We start from the raw sequence: 19,778 nt of genomic DNA on the forward strand, positions 1-19,778 counted from the left end.
CAGTGGAGAAGATCATTTTTGCCAATGTAGCAATGTCAGGTAGGAAAAAGATGAATAAAGTGGATTGAACTCAGTGGCTGGTATTGCACAGTGGCAATGTCACCCAGTCTGATGGCATGTTTCTGAGTTTACTGATGGAAAGTAAGGATCAGACCAGAAGATTGCAACAGTTATGTCCCAGTTTATAAAAAGGGGGGAGGGATAATCAGGGCAGTCGGAGGCCAGTCAAACCAACAGCAAGGAGATATTCAGAGACGAGTGACATTTCACTGACATTTTATAATGTCTATTTGATTTATCCCCATGTTGTTTTTCCATCCTCACATTCACACCCTCATTACTGTTACCTCAGATAGTAATTTCATTCGAAACCATATTATCAGAACAATTATTCATCATGGAATTATTATGGTATTTAAAGAGAGCAGAGATTCCTCACCTTCAGGTACAGTTCTCCGGATTTGGATTATCTGTTCTTTGTCCAGTGTCCTCAGCGGTGACTCCAGACGTTGCTGTATTGTTTCCACGTTCCGCAGATCATCTACAATGAAAATATAACTAGGGGACAGTGAAATCTGCCCGAGTTCAGTATCGTCTGCGTCTCCTGATCCAATACTGAAAGGTGCTACACCAGCACCTTTCAGAGCCAGTGCTGCCTGACTAACATCATCGGATGACTTGCTGGCAGTGAGAAGGATCAGGAACTGGGGTACACCTTCCTCTGCTCTGCCTCCAGCAGACTGAGTAAAGATGTTATTTTGGACATAGGCCAAGGCTGCACCAGTGTTGGCTCGACTCCCTCCTATCTGCCTGAGGTTATTTATCGCATCCTTCACACCCTGATTTGTGTTGTGGCTGCTTAAGTAGAAGTTGACTCTGGGATTATCACTGTACTGCACCACACCAACCCGAACTTTATCACTTCCAATATCAAGGGTATCGACCATTCTGGAAATGAATCTTTGAACAGAAGGGAAAGCACCTCGGACTTTGTCTGATCCATCAACAAGGAACACAATATCCCTCTTAACACCATCTGTAAGAAATGCAAAATAAATATATTTATTATTCAAGCTTTGGGCAAATAAAAGAATAGCAATAAACCTCCTCAAACACAGTCTGATGATTGACTGAAATACACAGTTCAACGATGAACTCCCACCCACAGCCACCAAAGCCTCCCAGTCCCAGCTTGCTGTTTAGGAGCATTGGTCATGCTAAACTCTCCTTCCCTGTACCCAAACAGGTGGCGGATTGTAGTGACGAGTGGATTTTCATGGTAACTTCATTGCAGTGTTAATGTAAGCCTGCCTGTGACACTAATAAATAAACTTGAAAATCCTATCCTGTAGCCTCTGGCCATGCAGGGGAGGATTACCCCCCCATCACCGCCTGGCAGTTGTGGCCAACTTAAAATGTAAAATATTTTACTATGTCTTTAATGTAAGCACCTCTTGCAAGGCCAGATTTAAACTCGGGTCCTTGGTGTTGTGAGGCAGCAGTGTTAATGACTGTGCCATTGTGCTGCATCTGCCTTCAGTGGAGAAGATCATTTTTGCCAATGTAGCAATGTCAGGTAGGAAAAAGATGAATAAAGTGGATTGAACTCAGTGGCTGGTATTGCACAGTGGCAATGTCACCCAGTCTGATGGCATGTTTCTGAGTTTACTGATGGAAAGTAAGGATCAGACCAGAAGATTGCAACAGTTATGTCCCAGTTTATAAAAAGGGGGGAGGGATAATCAGGGCAGTCGGAGGCCAGTCAAACCAACAGCAAGGAGATATTCAGAGACGAGTGACATTTCACTGACATTTTATAATGTCTATTTGATTTATCCCCATGTTGTTTTTCCATCCTCACATTCACACCCTCATTACTGTTACCTCAGATAGTAATTTCATTCGAAACCATATTATCAGAACAATTATTCATCATGGAATTATTATGGTATTTAAAGAGAGCAGAGATTCCTCACCTTCAGGTACAGTTCTCCGGATTTGGATTATCTGTTCTTTGTCCAGTGTCCTCAGCGGTGACTCCAGACGTTGCTGTATTGTTTCCACATTCCGCAGATCATCTACCTTGAACGTATAACCAGGGGACAGTGAAATCTGCCCGAGTTCAGTATCGTCTGCGTCTCCTGATCCAATACTGAAAGGTGCTACACCAGCACCTTTCAGAGCCAGTGCTGCCTGACTAACATCATCGGATGACTTGCTGGCAGTGAGAAGGATCAGGAACTGGGGTACACCTTCCTCTGCTCTGCCTCCAGCAGACTGAGTAAAGATGTTATTTTGGACATAGGCCAAGGCTGCACCAGTGTTGGCTCGACTCCCTCCTATCTGCCTGAGGTTTTTTATCGCATCCTTCACACCCTGATTTGTGTTGTGGCTGCTTAAGTAGAAGTTGACTCTGGGATTATCACTGTACTGCACCACACCAACCCGAACTTTATCACTTCCAATATCAAGGGTATCGACCATCCTGGAAATGAATCTTTGAATATAAGGGAAAGCACCTCGGACTTTGTCTGATCCATCAACAAGGAACACAATATCCCTCTTAACACCATCTGTAAGAAATGCAAAATAAATTTATTTACTATTCAAGCTTTGGGCAAATAAAAGAATAGTAATAAACATAGAACATAGAACATTACAGCGCAGAACAGGCCCTTCGGCCCACGATGTTGCGCCGACCAGTTAAAAAGCAATGACCCTCTCACCTAAACCAATCCCTTTCCATCCATAAACCTATCCACGGATCTCTTAAACGCCCCCAAACTAGACGCATTTACAACTGCAGCAGGCAGGGCATTCCAATCCCTCACCACCCTCTGGGTAAAGAACCTACCCCTGACATCCGTCCTCTAACTACCACCCCTTAATTTAAAGCTATGCCCCCTCGTGCTAACTTTCTCCATCCGAGGAAAAAGGCTATCACTGTCCACCCTATCTAAACCTCTAATCATCTTGTATGTTTCAATAAGATCCCCTCTTAGCCGCCTTCTTTCTAGTGAAAACAACCTCAAATCCCTCAGTCTCTCCTCATAGGACCTCCCCTCCATACCAGGCAACATCCTGGTAAACCTCCTCTGCACCCTCTCCAAAGCCTCCACATCCTTCCTGTAATGTGGGGACCAGAACTGCACACAACACTCCAAGTGCGGCCGCACCAGAGTTGTGTACAGTTGCAACATGACGCTGCGGCTCCTAAATTCAATCCCCCTACCAATAAACGCCAAGACACCGTATGCCTTCTTAACAACCTTATCGACTTGATTAACCTCCTCAAACACAATGTGATGATTGACTGAAATATGTTAAGCGCGATTCTACCAGCCCACTGCGCTGCTCAAGCAGTTGGAGTTGGGATACTGGAACAGAGCCTGTGATCTGCGTCCAGCCGATCGGGATTTTCCTGGATCATTTTTTTACGGCATTGTCAGCCTCACAACGAAAATCAGCACGAGGCTCAGTACAATATTTAAATTCAAGTTTCAATGTCATTAATGAACCTGGGAGGGTATCGCCTGAGCTCAATAAATTTTCCCACTGCTCCACCAGCGAGGACTAAAGCTGGTCCACATCCCGGGGGCCAGGTGTGATGGCCTCCTTCGTGGGGGCAGTGGTCATTCAGGCACCCGCTCCCTGAAGTTCGGGGGGGCATGCAGTGATTTTGGGCACCGTCAGTCCGGTTCTTTGGCATTACCTAGCAGCCGCCAAAGAGCAGGGCCTCCTGCGGCAGGACCTGAGCTGCGGCAGAGCCAATTACTGGTGATAGTGGTGCCAGCGGGGGGTTGGGGGGACAACGATGCACTCTGCATAGCAGTCAGTGGGAGAGGGATGGGGAGGGGGCGATTGGGATTGGCCTGGCCTGGGGGGATAGGGGGGGTTAGGAATGTATTGGTTGGGGGGAAAGGGGGTTTACGAAAGCCAGTGGGAGGCTGGCGTTCGGGGAGGAGGGTGGTCAGCGACACCAGCGGTCAGATAGCCAGCAATAGGGGGACCATGCACATGGACAGTTGTCCGCTCAGCATGCTGATGCTGGCCTCTCAGGGTGGAAGTAGAATCCTTCCCCCCCTCTGCTCTCCCCCCCCGCACCAACAGAGAGGAGAGGAGGCCATTTGGCCCTTTGAGCCTGCTTTGCCATTCATTACGATCATGGCTGATTGTCCAATTGAACAGCCTAACCCTGCTTTCTCTCTATAGCCTTTGATCCCATTGTCCCTAAAATTCACCTAATGACTAAGCGCACCCAAAAAAAATCAGCAGGAAAATGGGAGATCTTCTCGCTCGTTGGAAACTTTGTTTCTCTTTGGGAAAATCGCCCCTGTTTTGTTTTGGTCAGATTGGAAGCTTTTTTATTCTGCTGGAGATTTGTTGCCTCACACCCAAATGACTTGAGGTTGTTACTGGAATGCAGTTCAATCTCATTCACTGTATTTTGACGAGTTTCGTCGATAGATGCTGAAAGCAGCAACAGAATTTGGAATTTGAACAGTCTCAGAGATTGGAGCATTGGAAAATTGATCTTTGTAAATGTGATGTCAGTTTGGTGGCAATGTCCTTCCCCAGGGTTATTCCCAGAGTGCCTGACTGGTGCTGGGGTGGGGTGGGGGTTTGCTGAATGGATGAAAGTTACCCGGCGACAAGTGGTGAATAGGAAATTAAAATTTTGTCAGTTGATGGAATTTTTCAAGGGGGTGTGTCGATGAGGGTGGCACCGTTGATGTCATTGGTATGAATTTCAACAAAGCCTTTGAGAAGGTCCCAACTTGGAGACTGATAAAGAAGCTAAATACACAAGGGATCCAGGGTAACTTGGCAAGGTGGATCCAAAATTAGTTCAGTGATAGGAGATAGAGAGTGTGGTAATAGGCTGGTTGTGTGACTGGGGGCTGGTGTCAGTGGCATATCTCAGAGATCAGTGCTGAACATTATTGTTCATGGTGTATAAACAATGTGAATGAAAATGTGGGAATACAATAAATATGTCTGTGGATGACACAAAGATTAACAGGATAGTTAACAGTGAGAAGGAAAGTTTGAGGTTACAGGAAGATATAGAAAAGTTGGTCAGATGAGCAGATCAGTGGCAGATGGTCTGAAAAGTGTATCAAGTGATACACTTTGGAAGGAATAAAACAAAAGGTGGTTGGTGGTAAAATGGTTCGCCTTGCTGCTTCACAGAGCCAGGGACCTGAGTGATTGGCTTTGGGTGACCATCTGTGTGGAGTTTGCACTTTCTCCTCATGTCTGCAAGGATTTCCTCCGGGTGCTCCGGTTTACTTCAACAGTCTGAAGATGTGTAGGTTATAAAGATTAGCCATGATAAATATATGGAGTTACCAAGATAGGGTGGAGGGAAGGGCTGGTGGAATGCTCTTTTGGAGAATCAGTGCAGACTCGATGGGCTGGATACCCTCTGTCTGCACTGCAGGGATTCTACAGTTCAAAAGGAGAACTCAATGAACTGAAAGAAACTTGGAAGCTCAGAGGGGAAGAGGGATCTGGGGGGATCTTGTCCACAGATCCCTAAAGGCAGCAGTCTTTAAAAAGTCATACCCGACACCTGCCTTTATTAGATTATAAAAGCAGGAACATTGTTGTAAATTGAGGGGATTTGAGGAAATTGTTTTCATCAGAGGGGAGTCTGGAATGCACTCCTGTGAGGGTAGTAGAGATGAGAAACCTTACAACCTTTTAAAAGAACAGGGATAACCACTTGAAATGTAATAACATTCAAGGCCATGGGCCAAGTTATGGAAAGTGGGATTAGGGTAGATTAGTGTCGCTTTGTGGCAGATCCGGTGGGCCAAAGGGCGGAATTTGCCTTCCCCACCGAGCAAGGGAATCGTAGCAGGTGGGACAGGACCACGCAAAGGTCCATTAACCTTGGGTGGGATTGTCCGGTCTCGGGGAGAGTGCAGATGAAAAATCCCACCCAATGACTCTAAACCCCTACGAAGGCCTTTCAAGGCAACGAAAGAGATTCCAGTCAGGAATGCCCTTGAGGACAAGAAAGAGAATCTCATGGTAGCAGACAGGGTTTGGGGTGAAGAGTTTTGGGACAGTACTCAGTTCAACGATGAACCCCCACCCACAGCCACCAAAGCCTCCCAGTCCCAGCTTGCTGTTTAGGAGCATTGGTCATGCTAAATTCTCCTTCCGTGTACCCAAAAAGGTGGCGGATTGTAGTGACGAGTGGATTTTCATGGTAACTTCATTGCAGTGTTAATGTAAGCCTGCCTGTGACACTAATAAATAAACTTGAAAATCCTATCCTGTAGCCTCTGGCCATGCAGGGGAGGATTACCCCCCCATCACCGCCTGGCAGTTGTGGCCAACTTAAAATGTAAAATATTTTACTATGTCTTTAATGTAAGCACCTCTTGCAAGGCCAGATTTAAACTCGGGTCCTTGGTGTTGTGAGGCAGCAGTGTTAATGACTGTGCCATTGTGCTGCATCTGCCTTCAGTGGAGAAGATCATTTTTGCCAATGTAGCAATGTCAGGTAGGAAAAAGATGAATAAAGTGGATTGAACTCAGTGGCTGGTATTGCAGAGTGGCAATGTCACCCAGTCTGATGGCATGTTTCTGAGTTTACTGATGGAAAGTAAGGATCAGACCAGAAGATTGCAACAGTTATGCCCCAGTTTATAAAAAGGGGGGGGGATAATCAGGGCAGTCGGAGGCCAGTCAAACCAACAGCAAGGAGATATTCAGAGACGAGTGACATTTCACTGACATTTTATAATGTCTATTTGATTTATCCCCATGTTGTTTTTCCATCCTCACATTCACACCCTCATTACTGTTACCTCAGATAGTAATTTCATTCGAAACCATATTATCAGAACAATTATTCATCATGGAATTATTATGGTATTTAAAGAGAGCAGAGATTCCTCACCTTCAGGTACAGTTCTCCGGATTTCGATTATCTGTTCTTTGTCCAGTGTCCTCAGCGGTGACTCCAGACGTTGCTGTATTGTTTCCACATTCCGCAGATCATCTACCTTGAACGTATAACTAGGGGACAGTGAAATCTGCCCGAGTTCACTATCGTCTGCGTCTCCTGATCCAATACTGAAAGGTGCTACACCAGCACCTTTCAGAGCCAGTGCTGCCTGACTAACATCATCGGATGACTTGCTGGCAGTGAGAAGGATCAGGAACTGGGGTACACCTTCCTCTGCTCTGCCTCCAGCAGACTGAGTTAAGATGTTATTTTGGACATAGGCCAAGGCTGCACCAGTGTTGGCTCGACTCCCTCCTATCTGCCTGAGGTTTTTTATCGCATCCTTCACACCCTGATTTGTGTTGTGGCTGCTTAAGTAGAAGTTGACTCTGGGATTATCACTGTACTGCACCACACCAACCCGAACTTTATCACTTCCAATATCAAGGCTATCGACCATTCTGGAAATGAATCTTTGAATATAAGGGAAAGCACCTCGGACTTTGTCTGATCCATCAATGAGGAACACAATATCCCTCTTAACACCATCTGTAAGAAATGGAAAGTAGATTACTCTCTGTTCATAGTCATGTGTAAAAATGCATGTACTCTATTTATGTTTTGATCGTTTCAAAGGAGTTAATTTTTTTTTGGTTAATCAAGGCTAAAAGTAATGCTTTTAATCTACCATGAAAGCTTAGGTATTGTGAACCTGATGTTAACAATGTTATTGGAAAAAAAATCGAATAGAAATTGAGATTTAACTTAACCTCCATGAGGGTAATGCTCATTAATCTCACTGGCAATCTTTTTTCTTTATCTAAACAGGTTAATGTGATCATAAAAAATCAATAAGGATTTAATTTATAGCAGGTTCCTGAAGAAGTGGGGGTACTTGGATAAGTTACTGAGAATGAAAGAATTGCTTTTGGAGTATTTGATTGATTCATTAGCTGTTCTCATTTAATTTTTCCATGGTGGCACCATTGTTAGCATTGCTGCTTCACAGAGCCTGAGACCGGGGTTTGATTCCAGTCTTGGGTGACTGTCTGTGTGGAGTTTGCATGTTCTTCCTGAGTCAGTGTGGTTATCCTCTGGGTGCTCCAGTTTCCTCCCACAGTTCAAAGATGTGCACGTTCAGTGGATTGGCCATGCTAAATTACCCCTTAGCACCCCAAGATGTGTAGGTTAGGGAATCTATTGGATAAATGCGAGGGGTTATGGGACAGGGTGGGGGGTGGGGGGGGAGGGGTGGTTGTCCTGGATAAATGTTCTGTCAGATGGCTAGTGCAGACTTGATTGGCCGAATGGCCTTTTTCTGCAATATAGGGGGTTATGATCAATGGGAATTTTCCATGCCAATTGATGCATGATTCCGTTCCACACCACCCACTTTTCAGTCAAATGCAGATGAAAATTCTCTTTGTACTGTCCAACATTACAACTTACTTTCCACGCTACTTAACGCCTGAACCGAAGTTTAGATTGAGATGAGTAAAAATGAGGAATTGTGAAGCTGAGGAGCATGGGACATTTTCGTGGCAATTGGAAAAATGCTTTTACTTTGTTGGCCGAACTAGTTTGGCTTCTTTAGTGTGAGGCTATTGAGAGGTTATGAATGGCCCCCTTCCAAATACACTGAGGACTTTGTTGGAACAGTTCTATTATAAACAGTGGGAAAGATCTTACCAAAAAATGGCAGAATGTTGGTTCTGGCACAAAAAAGGGAGTGTTTCCTGTCGATGGAACAGGTCTGTTTTTGGGCTGTATCTTATGGCCCATTAGCAATAATTTTTATGCCCACCAGGACACGTTCCCTCTGATTGTCCCACCTTGAAAAGACCTGACTGCTGCCAGCACTGGGGAGCTCCATATAAATGTCTTCCCAGCACAAAGACTGCAGGGGACGACAGCCAAGGAGTCTACACTGCGCTTTTCAGAGGGGGCCCTCACCAGATGGCTGGATGGAGTGGAGCCGAGGCAGAACATGCTCTACCCCCACTCCAGGAGATGGCCTTCCGCACCCGCCTGGGATGCAGTGGTAGCCTGGGCAGTGCAAGCCCACTTCAGAAGAGGACAAGGCAGCAGTGTCGGAAAAGATGAATGATCACCTTTGCTCAGCCAGGGTAAGTGAACCACTCCCAGTCCCACTCTGCAGCCCCTCGCACACCCCTTGCACCCCAACCCCTTCTCTCACTTAGCCATCTTGGTCTTTGCTAACACCAGGCATGAGGTTGCACCACCACCCACCCCATCCGTTCTCCGCCCCCCCAACCATCTCCCCCAATCCTCCCCTCCCCAACCCTTGTGTGCAGTTTTGGTCTCCTTTTCTGAGGAAGGATGTTCTTGGTCTCAAGGGAATGCAGTGAAGGTTGACCAGGTCTGATGCTTGAGGAGATATCGACTAGGTTAGGATTGTTTTTGCTGGAATTCAGATGAATGAGGGGAGATCTCATCGAGACTTAGAAAATTCTAACCGGCCTAGACAGGGTAGGTGCAGGGAGGATGTTCCCAATGGTGGGGGAGTCCAGGACCAGGGGTCACAGTCTGAGGATTCAGGAGAGACCGTTTAGGGCGGAGGTGAGGGGACATTTCTTCACGCAGAGAGTGGTGAGCCTGTGGAATTCATTACCACAGGAAGTAGTCGATGCCAAAACATTGAATGTATTCAAGAGGCGGCCGGATATAGCACTTGGGATGAATGGGATCAAAGGTTATGGGGAGAAAGCAGGATTAGGTTTTGGAGTTGGGTGATCAGCCATGATAGTAATAAATGGCAGAGCAGGCTTGAAGGGCCAAATGGCCTCCTCCTGCTCCTATCTTCTATGTTTCCCTCTCACAATCACCATGTTCCCCAGGAGCTGCTATTCTCCTCACACTCCAGCTCCCATCCAAACCCATGCTTGCCACACCTCCTCATCATCTTAAACGCCAACATTTCCATCTACTCTCTTCTTCTCTGTTCATTGCAAGACAAACTCAACCGCACCAGCTGCAGTCAGCTGGGGTCGTGGGCGAGCTGAGAACCTTCACACGTTTGAGGGGGCGAGCCCTCGAGCTGGTCGGGGAGGACGGAGATCATGCCTGCACTGTTGGTGAAGTGGGAGCAGCAAAGAAATGTGAGCATCCTCAACACATATACTGTCATTCCTCATTACCACAGGATTGGAGAGTAGCTAATGTAACACCGCTGTTTAAGAAGGGAGGCAGCAGATGGGAAATTCTGGCCGGTTAGCCTAACTTTGGCAAGACTTTAGAGTCCCTTATTAAAGATGAGATTGTTGAGTACCTGGAAGCACATAATAGGATTGAGTCAGCAAGGCTTTGTCAAGGGGAGGTCATATCTGACAAATCTGTTAGAGTTCTTTGAGGAAGTAACAAGGGAGTTAGATAAAGGAGAGCCAGTGGATATGATTTATTTAGGTTTCCAGAAGGCCTTTGACAAGGTGTCGCATAGGAGACTGTTAAATAAGTTAAGTACCCTGGTTAAGGGTAAGATTCTGGCGTGGGTAGATGATTGGCTGACTGGCAGAAGGCAGAGGGTGGGGATAAAGGGGTCTTTTTCAGGATGGCAGCCAGTGACTAGCGGTGTGCCCCACGGGTCGGTGCTGGGACCACAACTTTTCACAATATACATTAACGATTTGGAGGAAGGAACTGAAGGCACTGTTGCTAAGTTTGCAGATGATATAAAGATATGTAGAGGTATAGATAGTATTGAGGAAGCAGGGGGGCTGCAGAGGGACTTGGACAGGTTAGGAGAGCGGGCAAAGAAGTAGCAGATGGAATACAGTGTGAACAAGTGAGAGGTTATGCACTTTGGAAGGAGGATTGGAGGCACAGACTATTTTCTAATGGGAAAATGCTTAGGAAATCAGACACACAAGAGGACCTGGGAATCATTGTTTAAGATTCTCTTAATCTTAATGCGCAGGTTCAGTCAGCAGTTAGGAAGGCAAATGCAATGTTAGCATTCATGCCGAGAGGGCTAGAATACAAGAGCAGGGATGTACTCCTGAGGCTGGATAAGGCTCTGGTCAGACTCCCTTTGGAGTATTGTGAGCAATTTTGGACCCTGTATCTAAGGAAGGATGTGCCGGCCTTGGGAAGGGGTCAGAGGAGGTTCACAAGAATGATCCCTGGAATGAAGAGCTTGTCGTGTGAGGAACGGTTGAGGACTCTGGGTCTGTACTCGTTGGAGTTTAGAAGGATGAGGGGGGGATCTTATTGAAACTTACAGGATACTGCGAGGCCCTGGATAGAGTGGACGTGGAGAGGATGTTTCCACTAGTAGGAAAAACTAGAACCAGAGGGCACAAACTCAGGCTAAAGGGACGATCCTTTAAAACAGAGATGAGGAGGAATTTCTTCAGCCAGAGAGTGGGGAATCTGTGGAACTCTTTGCCACAGGAGGCTGTGGAGGCCAGGTCATTGAGTGTCTTTAAGACAGAGATTTATAGGTTCTTGATTAATAAGGGGATCAGGGGTTATGGGGAAAAGGCAGGAGAATGGGGATGGGAAAAATATCAGCCATGATTGAATGGTGGAGCAGACTCGATGGGCCGAGTGGCCTAATTCTGTTCCTGTGTCTTATGGTCTTACAGAGTAAACAATGATCCCTATGTATCTCCTGGTGATGCCATGTCCCTTCTCGTGCAGGCCAGCCAGTGGAACAGGCCAGGCCATTCTCACACCCCGTGGAATCACGAGACTCCGGCAGCTCAGAGGGTCTTTCTCCAACTCACCGTTGAAGAGGTGTCCCAGCTGTCACTCTCACCCGACATCAGCGCAGATACTCTCACCTTGGTGGGGTCACTAAGCAGGAGGCTTCTGGGTCACTCACTGGTGAGCACATCACAGTTGAAAATTCACTTTACAGGAACTGACACTGGGAGGGACGCCAGAGCCCAGGACTCTGCTGAGCCCCTGGGCCCATTTGTCCTACAGCTGCTGGAGCTACAGAAGCAGAGTCGCATGCATCAGGCAGGGATGACAGGAGCCCTCCTTGGACTACAAGGCCGATTGGAGGAATCCCTTCCATCCGAAGAGATGTTGTCACTGCAGCACACTGAGGCCAACTCTGAGAGATTGGTGTCTGCAGCGGAGATCTTGGTGCAGGACATGAACACCATGGTGAGGGATGTCCATGCCATGGTGGAAGGCTTCAACTGCATGGTGGGAATCCACGGGTGGCAGCACCAGAGGGTAACGGGGCTTCTGGATCTCACGTCCCATTATCACGAGGGAAGCATAGGGGCCCTTGGGAACCAGAAGGGAAGAGGAACGGCAGGAGTACAGCCCAGGGCCCTCCAGCCAGGGCATACTGGAGTGTGAGAATGGTGGCACTATGTCCCTCCCATCTTCCAAATACAGGCTCAAAATCAGCTCTGGAGAATCTGGATTTCATTGCAAACCATTATTATGGAGAAGGAATAAGGTCAGGACAGCTGGGACAAAGGAGAGTTGGACAGGATTTGATAATGACGAACCCCCACTAGCTACTGTACACACAACCCTCACCCCCATCGCCAACATGCTCCCCCACTCTCCACTGAATATACAATATTAAATGAGGATCTAAGATGGTGATAATAGGATGTTCTACACCAATAGTGTACTGTAGGGCAACTTTGCCATCTTTTGTATGATAACCTGCTGTCACAGATATCTGCTAACCCTATGGTCTCTCTAAGTGCGATGAGCACACTCTATTTTCATGGTAGTGTTCAATTCAGGCAGCCACAAGGTATCTTTGTAACATCAGTTAGACTGTGTTACTCGCACTCATTCAATACGTGTCATCAAGTTGACAGACGGTCTGGAGAATTTGTGAGACTTAAAAACCACAACAATGTTGTATCAAGATACAGCCAATCAATGTTGAGCTTTCTGGGATTTTTTTCCCTCGATTCAGAATGGAATCATTGATGTCCGAGCTGCTTTGAAAACCAACATCAATATCCATTCAAATCACTGTCTACCCTTGGAATAATGGTTTCCAGTTTTGGGGGTGTGACTGCTAGCTCTCAGCACCAGCGTATAAGGAATGAATGATTAAGTGCCGTGGACCCAGCATACTTTTTCCTTTGCTCTCTTTCGTTGTGGACCTTTCATTCTGTTACTATACCACGCCTTAGTCTTTTGCTGGACTGCCTGGCCTCGCTCCTCCCATGTTAGACATTGATGAAAAGTTGAGCAAAACTGGTCAGAAGATATGATGCTGTAGTGGGCCTGAGGGAAATTAGCTATTTTCTCTCGTTTCTCAAAGTACTGTAGGCCCAGAGTACGACCGGGGTGGACTGGCAGCACTTAAACTGTACCGATGCACAGTCAGTGCCTTGTTTTTGACACCTCTTTACTTCCTAGCCTCCTCCTGGGGTTGGCTCTGGGTTCAAGTCCAGCTATTTCTTCAAAAGGGCTAATGTCATTTCAAAGCATTGCAAGCTTAAAAGGAGGAATGTTCAGCCTACAGCACAATTGGGCCCTCACTGCAATATATGGAGATAAATTCATTGGGATTTGATGGAAAAATTGCCAAAAACCAGGGACTAATCATAGAGACCCATCGGCCCATCGCGCTGACAGGTGCAAAACCCCTGACCTCCCACTTACCAGGACTTAGTTCATAGCCTTGAATGTTATGACATGTCAAGTGCTCATCCAGGTACCTTTTAAGGGATGTGAGGCATCCCACCTCCATCACCCTCCCAGGCAGCGCATTCCAGACCCTCACCACCCTCTGGATAGTAATGTTTTTGCTCACATCCCCCCAAACATCCTGCCCCTCGCCTCGAACCTATGTCCGTCAACCGAACCCCCCCCGCCTCATGACTGACCCTTCAACTAAGGGACACAGCTGCTTCTCATCCACTCTGTCCATGTTCCTCATAATCTTGTACACCTCGATCAAGTCGCCCCCTCATCTTCTCTGCTCCAACAAAAACGCCCCAAGCCTTTCCAACCACTCTTCATAACTTAAATGTTCCATCCCAGGCAGCATCCTAGTGAATCTCCTCTGCATCTTCCCCAGTACAATCACATCCTTCTTATAATGTGGCTACTAGAACTGCACACTGTACTCTCACCAAAGTTCTATACAACTTCAACATGACTTCCCTGCGTTTGTAATCTATGCCTTGATTGAGAAAGGTTTTCACGACCCTACTAATATGCCCTTCTGTCTTCAGAGATCTATGGACAAACACGTCAAGGTTCCTTTGTTCCTCAGAACTTCCCAGTGTCATGCCATTCACTGAAAACCTCCTTGTCAAATTACTCCTTCCAAAGTGGACCATCTTACACTTTTAAGGGTTAATTTTCATCTGCCACTTATCTGCCCATTCGACGATCTTCTTGTAATCCAAGACACTCAACTTCACTGTTAACCACCCAGCTAATCTTTCTTTCATCGTAAACTTATTAATCCTACCCCAAGGAGAGTGATTTTGAGGTGGAAAATATAAATTACTTTTGCCTCATTGCGCTGCCAAAAAAAGTAGTTTGCTTTAGTCACATGCCGAAATTACGAGTGAGAAAAATATAGACCATTATCAATATCCCTTGTATCAAACAGGTAGAGTTGGTCATACTATTCAACTTTTCAAATCTATGGGAATATGTGGAAAGTCTTCCCTTGTCTGGTGCTGTATCATGTTTTCAAAGTACTTGACACACCATGCATTATCTTGAATGAGACCACGCAGGAAACCATGGCAGCAACGTCAGAAGCTTTTTCCCAGGGTGGAAGAATCAATTACCTGGGGGGGGCACAGGTTTAAAAGAGATGTACGAGGCAGATGTTTTTACACAGAGAGTGGTGGGTTCCTGGAACTCGTTGCCGGGGGATGCAGTGGAAGCAGATACGGTAGTGCTTTTAAGGGGCGTCTTGACAAGTACATGAATGAGATGGGAATAGAGGGTTATGGTCCCTGGAAGCGGAGGGGGTTTTAGTTAAGTTGGGCAGCATGGTCGGTGCAGGCTTGGCGGGGCAAAGGGCCTGTTCCTGTGCTGTAATTTTCTTTGTTCTTTGTTTAATACAGACAAATCCTATAAGGAGTAAATCTATAAATATCACTGCTATTATTCACATGCTTTATAAAATGCACTAGTGAAATTTGGAATCAGAGCGAAAAGTTAAATCAACATTGTTCAAACTGTCTAACCATGGTTTATAACAACGGGCTAAAAAGTTACACAGTGATTAATGTTATTCGTACTAATGTTAAACTTATTCAAATACTTGGAAAAAAATTAATGACGCTCAATATCTTCCTAACCTTGAGCAAAGGTTTTGTAGATAGTGATTATTTTCTCTTGGTTTAGTTGTTTTAAGGGTGATTCCAAATTTTGTTGTATAGTTTCAACATTCTGTAAATCATCTACCCTGAAAACGAAGTGGGGAGACAGTGAAATCTCACGGAGTTCATCTTCATCAGCATCCTTGGATCCGATACTGAACGATGCTACTCCGATGCTTTTCAGTGCCACTGCTGCTTGGATAATGTCATCGGTGGACTTGCTAGCAGTGAGAAGGATCAAGAACTGGGCAACACCTTCCTCCATTCTGCTTCCAGCAGACCTAGTGAACACATTTTGTGCGACATAGTCTAGTGCTTCCCCTGTGTTGACTTGGGTTCCTCCTTTAAGGCCAAGGGCATTTATTGCTTGCATCACTTCAGGTTTAGATGTATAGCTGTTTAAGTAGAAGTTAGGGCTAGGCTGGTCACTGTACTGCACTACACAGACTCTATCTCTTCCAATGTCAAAGCTGTCAACAATTCTAGAAATGAATTGTTTTATTTTAGGAAAGGCAGATTTAACCTTGTCAGATCCATCGATTAGGAACACAACATCTCTCCTCTCTTCAAGATAAACAAAATAGTATAGGAATCATGTTATTTTGTAAATTAAAGAACCAAACTGTAAACAGAATATTGGGTCTCATTAAAACATTGCGTTTTGACTACTCATAAAAAAAATGAAAATTAAGTTGGAAATATTTGTTAATAAGTCCACTTCTGCCTTTTTATTCCATCATTGAGCTCACTCAGTCAGGTCTATCCCACCTTGGACCTAGTTTGTTTTCATGCTTTATAAAGAACTTCTACTGTTTCAATACCTCATTCATCTTCACTCTGCAGTCCCAATTATATGGATTTTGCTCTCTATTGTACCAGGGTAATGTTAAATTCCCAGGCATAGCACAAAAGGAAAGGGGGCAGAGCCACCACTTTGTATCAACTCTCCAGATTACAATGCTGCTCTCAGTTTCCAAATGGGGGAGACAACCTAGAAGCAGGCCTTAGGGTCAATGAGCAGCCATTCTCCCGCTTTCATTCCATTTTTCCCCAATACATGCCTCCATACAGAGGGGATGTCAGGGGTAAGTTTTTCACTCAGAAGGTGGGAGTGAGTGGAATCGGCTGCCGTCGGTGGTGGTAGAGGTGAACTCAGTGGGGATTTTTAGGAGACTCCTAGATGAGTACATGGGATTTAATGGGATTGAGGGTTATAGATAGGCCTGGTAGGTAGGGACATGATCGGCGCAACTTGTGGGCCAAAGGGCCTGTTTGTGCTGTAGTGTTCTATGAACCTGGGCCCTGGTGTTGTGAGGCACCAGTGCTAACCATTGAGCCACCGTGACTCCCCTAAATTTAGCCTTAATTTTTTTTCTCTAGTTCTATGCCCCAGTTTGGTTAAATCTAAAACTGAGCAATTGAGTAAAGTCCCATTATTTCACATTGTTCATTAATAGCATTTTAATTTAAAACATAAAATTGTTTTTCTTTTTAAATTTAGAAAAAAAAAAGTCCCATAGCTCAGAACTCAGAAATTGAAGTGAAAGGGAAAGGATTCATCTCAAATCAATTTCCTTAGTAACTGAACTGAACGGTGCAGTGGTTCGTACTGCTGCCTCACAGCTCCAAGGACTCGGATTCAATTCCAGGCTTAGGTCATTGCCTGTGTGGGATTTGCACGTTCTCCCCGTGTGTGCATGGGTTTCCTCCTGGTGCTCCAGTTTGCTCCCACAATCCGAAGATGCGCAGGTTAGGTGCGCTGGCCTTGCCAAATTGCTTCTTAGTATCTCAGGATGCATAAATTAGAGAGATTAGGGGGGTGATTACGTGGGAATAGGCCTGAGGTGGGATTGTTGTCAATGCAGAGTTGACAGGCCGAGTGGCCTCCTTCTGCACTGTAGGGATTCTGTGGTTCTATGATTCATAAAATGAAAGTTTATTAAAAATTGTTACCTTCAAGTGTTCCCTCAAAAATAATCACTGTTTTCATTTTGGATAGCAGCTCCTGTTGAATAGTTGATAGATCTTGGAAGTCTGTCATTGTTAAAACGAATGTTGGATCATGTACTATCTGTTGTAGCTCCGATGTGTCTGCACTCTTGGCTCCGATAGCAATGGGCACTATACCAGCCTGTTTCACTGCATCTGCTGCCTGGCCAACATCATCTTTGGATTTCCCGGCAGTGATGAGCACCAGGATTTGTGAAGCTCCAGCTTGTTTTCTGCCTCCTGCAGATTCACTGAAGACGTTCTTTGCAACAAAGTCCAGTGCAGCACCAGTGTTGAGGGGTTTTCCTAGTTTCTGTCGGAGGGTTTTTACTAACTCCAAAATGTCATCTTTATTTGAATAAGTCTCAAGGCCAAACTCAAGCCTTGGGTTCGAACCATATTGTACCACAGCAACTTGATCTTTCTCGGGTCCAATATCGAGCCCCTGGATTACTTTCAGAAGAAACTCACGGACTTGAGCAAATGATCGTCCCATTCCAGGAGAACCATCAATTAGGAAGACGATATCTCTTTTCCTGGCTACAGCATTTTAAAAATGAGGAAAGTATCACAAAAAGGTAACAAGTGGAAAAGCACAAAGAAGATTCAGTCAACGTTTAGAACAATGAAAATACGGTTTACAAAAAAACCCTAGGTTGGGATTTTCCCTCCCGTTTGCATCAGATGGGTTTGGCGACAAATATTCCAAGAAGGTCTTGATCATGATGCAAACCAACCTAAATGCAGGCTGTGATCATCCCCTCGCCCCATCAGGACTACGTTTCCTGCTATTCAATGTCAGGGACCTCTCTGTCGTATATTCACATATTGCTGGGCCCGTATGCTGGAATCATACCCCCACGAGGGGACATAGTTTTAAATTAAGGGGTGGTAATTATAGGACGGATGTCAGAGGTAGGTTCTTTACTCAGAGGGTAGTAAGGGCGTGGAATGCCCTGCCTGCAGCAGTTGTGGACTCACCAACTTTAAGGGCGTTCAAATGGTCAGTGGATAGGCATATGGATAACATTGGGATAGTTTAGGTTAGAGGGACATTAGATTGGTTCCACTGGTCGGCGCAACATCGAGGGCCGAAGGGCCTGTACTGCGCTGGAATGTTCTATGTTCTATGCAGTATAATCCATCCACAGCAGCATGGTCAGAATGATGGTCAGCATGGTCACAAGAGGTTATTGCAGAAGGTCAGGGGGCATGGAGTTGGGGGTAGGGTGTTAGCGTGGATAGAGGATTGGCTGTCAAATAGGAGGCAGAGAGTGGGGGTTAATGGGTGCTATTCGGATTGGCGGATGGTGACTAGTGGAGTGCCTCAGGGGTCGGTGCTGGGGCCTCAGCTATTTACCATTTATATAGATGATCTGGAGGAGGGAACCGAGTGTATGGTGTCGAAATTTGCTGATGACACCAAGATTGGTGGAACGGCAAATTGCATGGAGGGTGTGGAGAGTCTGTAGAAGGATCTAGATGGGCTGGGCGAATGGGCCAGGAACTGGCAAATGGAATTTAATGTTGGCAATAGGAATAATGGTAGGAACGACTATTACTTACGTGGCGAAAAACTGCAGCAGGCGACGGTGCAGAGGGACCTCGGGGTCCTTGTGCATGAGTCACAAAAACCCAGCTTGCAGGTGCAGCAGGTGGTCAGGAAGGCGAATGGGATGCTGGCCTTCATAGCGAGGGGGATTGAATATAAAAGTAGGGAGGTCTTGCTGCAGCTGTATAGGGCATTGGTGAGGCCGCAGCTGGAGTACTGTGTGCAGTTTTGGGCGCCGTACTTATGCAAGGATATTTTGGCCTTGGAGGGAGTGCAGAGGAGGTTTACTAGGCTGATACCGGAGTTGAGGGGGTTGAGCCATGAGGAGAGGCTGAATAAACTAGGCTTGTACTTGTTAGAGTTTAGAAGAATGAGGGGAGATCTCATTGAGACATATAAGATGATGAATGGGATGGATAGGATAGAGGTGGAGAGACTCTTCCCGCTCAAAAAAGACAGTAGGACTAGGGGGCACAGCCTCAAGATAAAGGGGGGGGGGCGGTTTAGAACGGAGTTGAGGAGGAACTTCTTCACTCAAAGGGTGGTGAATCTCTGGAATTCTCTGCCCGTTGAAGTGGTGGAGGCTGCCTCGCTAAACATTTTTAAGATGCGGGTTGATGGGTTTTTGATAAGCGAGGGGATTAAGGGTTATGGGGAGAGGGCGGGAATGCGGAACTGAGCCACGACAGATCAGCCATGATCTTATTGAATGGCGGGGCAGGCTCGAAGGGCTAGATGGCCTACTCCTGCTCCTATTTCTTATGTTCTTATGATGTGATGTACAATTGGTTTCTAAAATCGTGCACCAAGCCAGCAGGACTCCTAGGGGAGCTCAGAGGTGAGTACAGCACTCTGTGTCTTCAAAGCCGGTGGGAACGGAGACTGAGCAGGGAGGAAAGGGACTCAGCTGGAGGTGAGTTGGGGGTTAGAGGTGAATCGGGGGGCAGGGGGAATGAAGTGAGTTGAGGGGAGCAGA

The 19,778-nt window shown here is 46.1% G+C and overlaps 1 protein-coding gene across 5 annotated transcripts in view; it reads right to left on the reverse strand.

Annotated features, from left to right (window-relative positions):
- The window catches only part of LOC145349814 (collagen alpha-3(VI) chain-like), a 154,664-nt gene that overhangs the window by 113,599 nt on the left and 21,287 nt on the right, over positions 1-19,778 (reverse strand). For 3 of the 5 annotated variants that reach the window (XM_080198362.1, XM_080198361.1, XM_080198360.1), the window contains 4 exons: positions 17,215-17,790; positions 6,917-7,513; positions 1,977-2,573; positions 440-1,036 (listed from right to left, as the gene is read on the reverse strand). In XM_080198362.1, coding sequence (XP_080054488.1) covers positions 440-1,036; positions 1,977-2,573; positions 6,917-7,513; positions 17,215-17,790 — 2,367 coding nt within the window. The remainder of the gene's footprint in view (positions 1-439; positions 1,037-1,976; positions 2,574-6,916; positions 7,514-17,214; positions 17,791-19,778) is intronic. The other 2 variants (XM_080198364.1, XM_080198363.1) reach the window with 1 other exon arrangement.

Source organism: Carcharhinus amblyrhynchos, chromosome 11, assembly GCF_965287045.1.
Source record: "Carcharhinus amblyrhynchos chromosome 11, sCarAmb.v2.hapA, whole genome shotgun sequence".
Classification (NCBI taxonomy): Eukaryota; Metazoa; Chordata; class Chondrichthyes; order Carcharhiniformes; family Carcharhinidae; genus Carcharhinus; species Carcharhinus amblyrhynchos.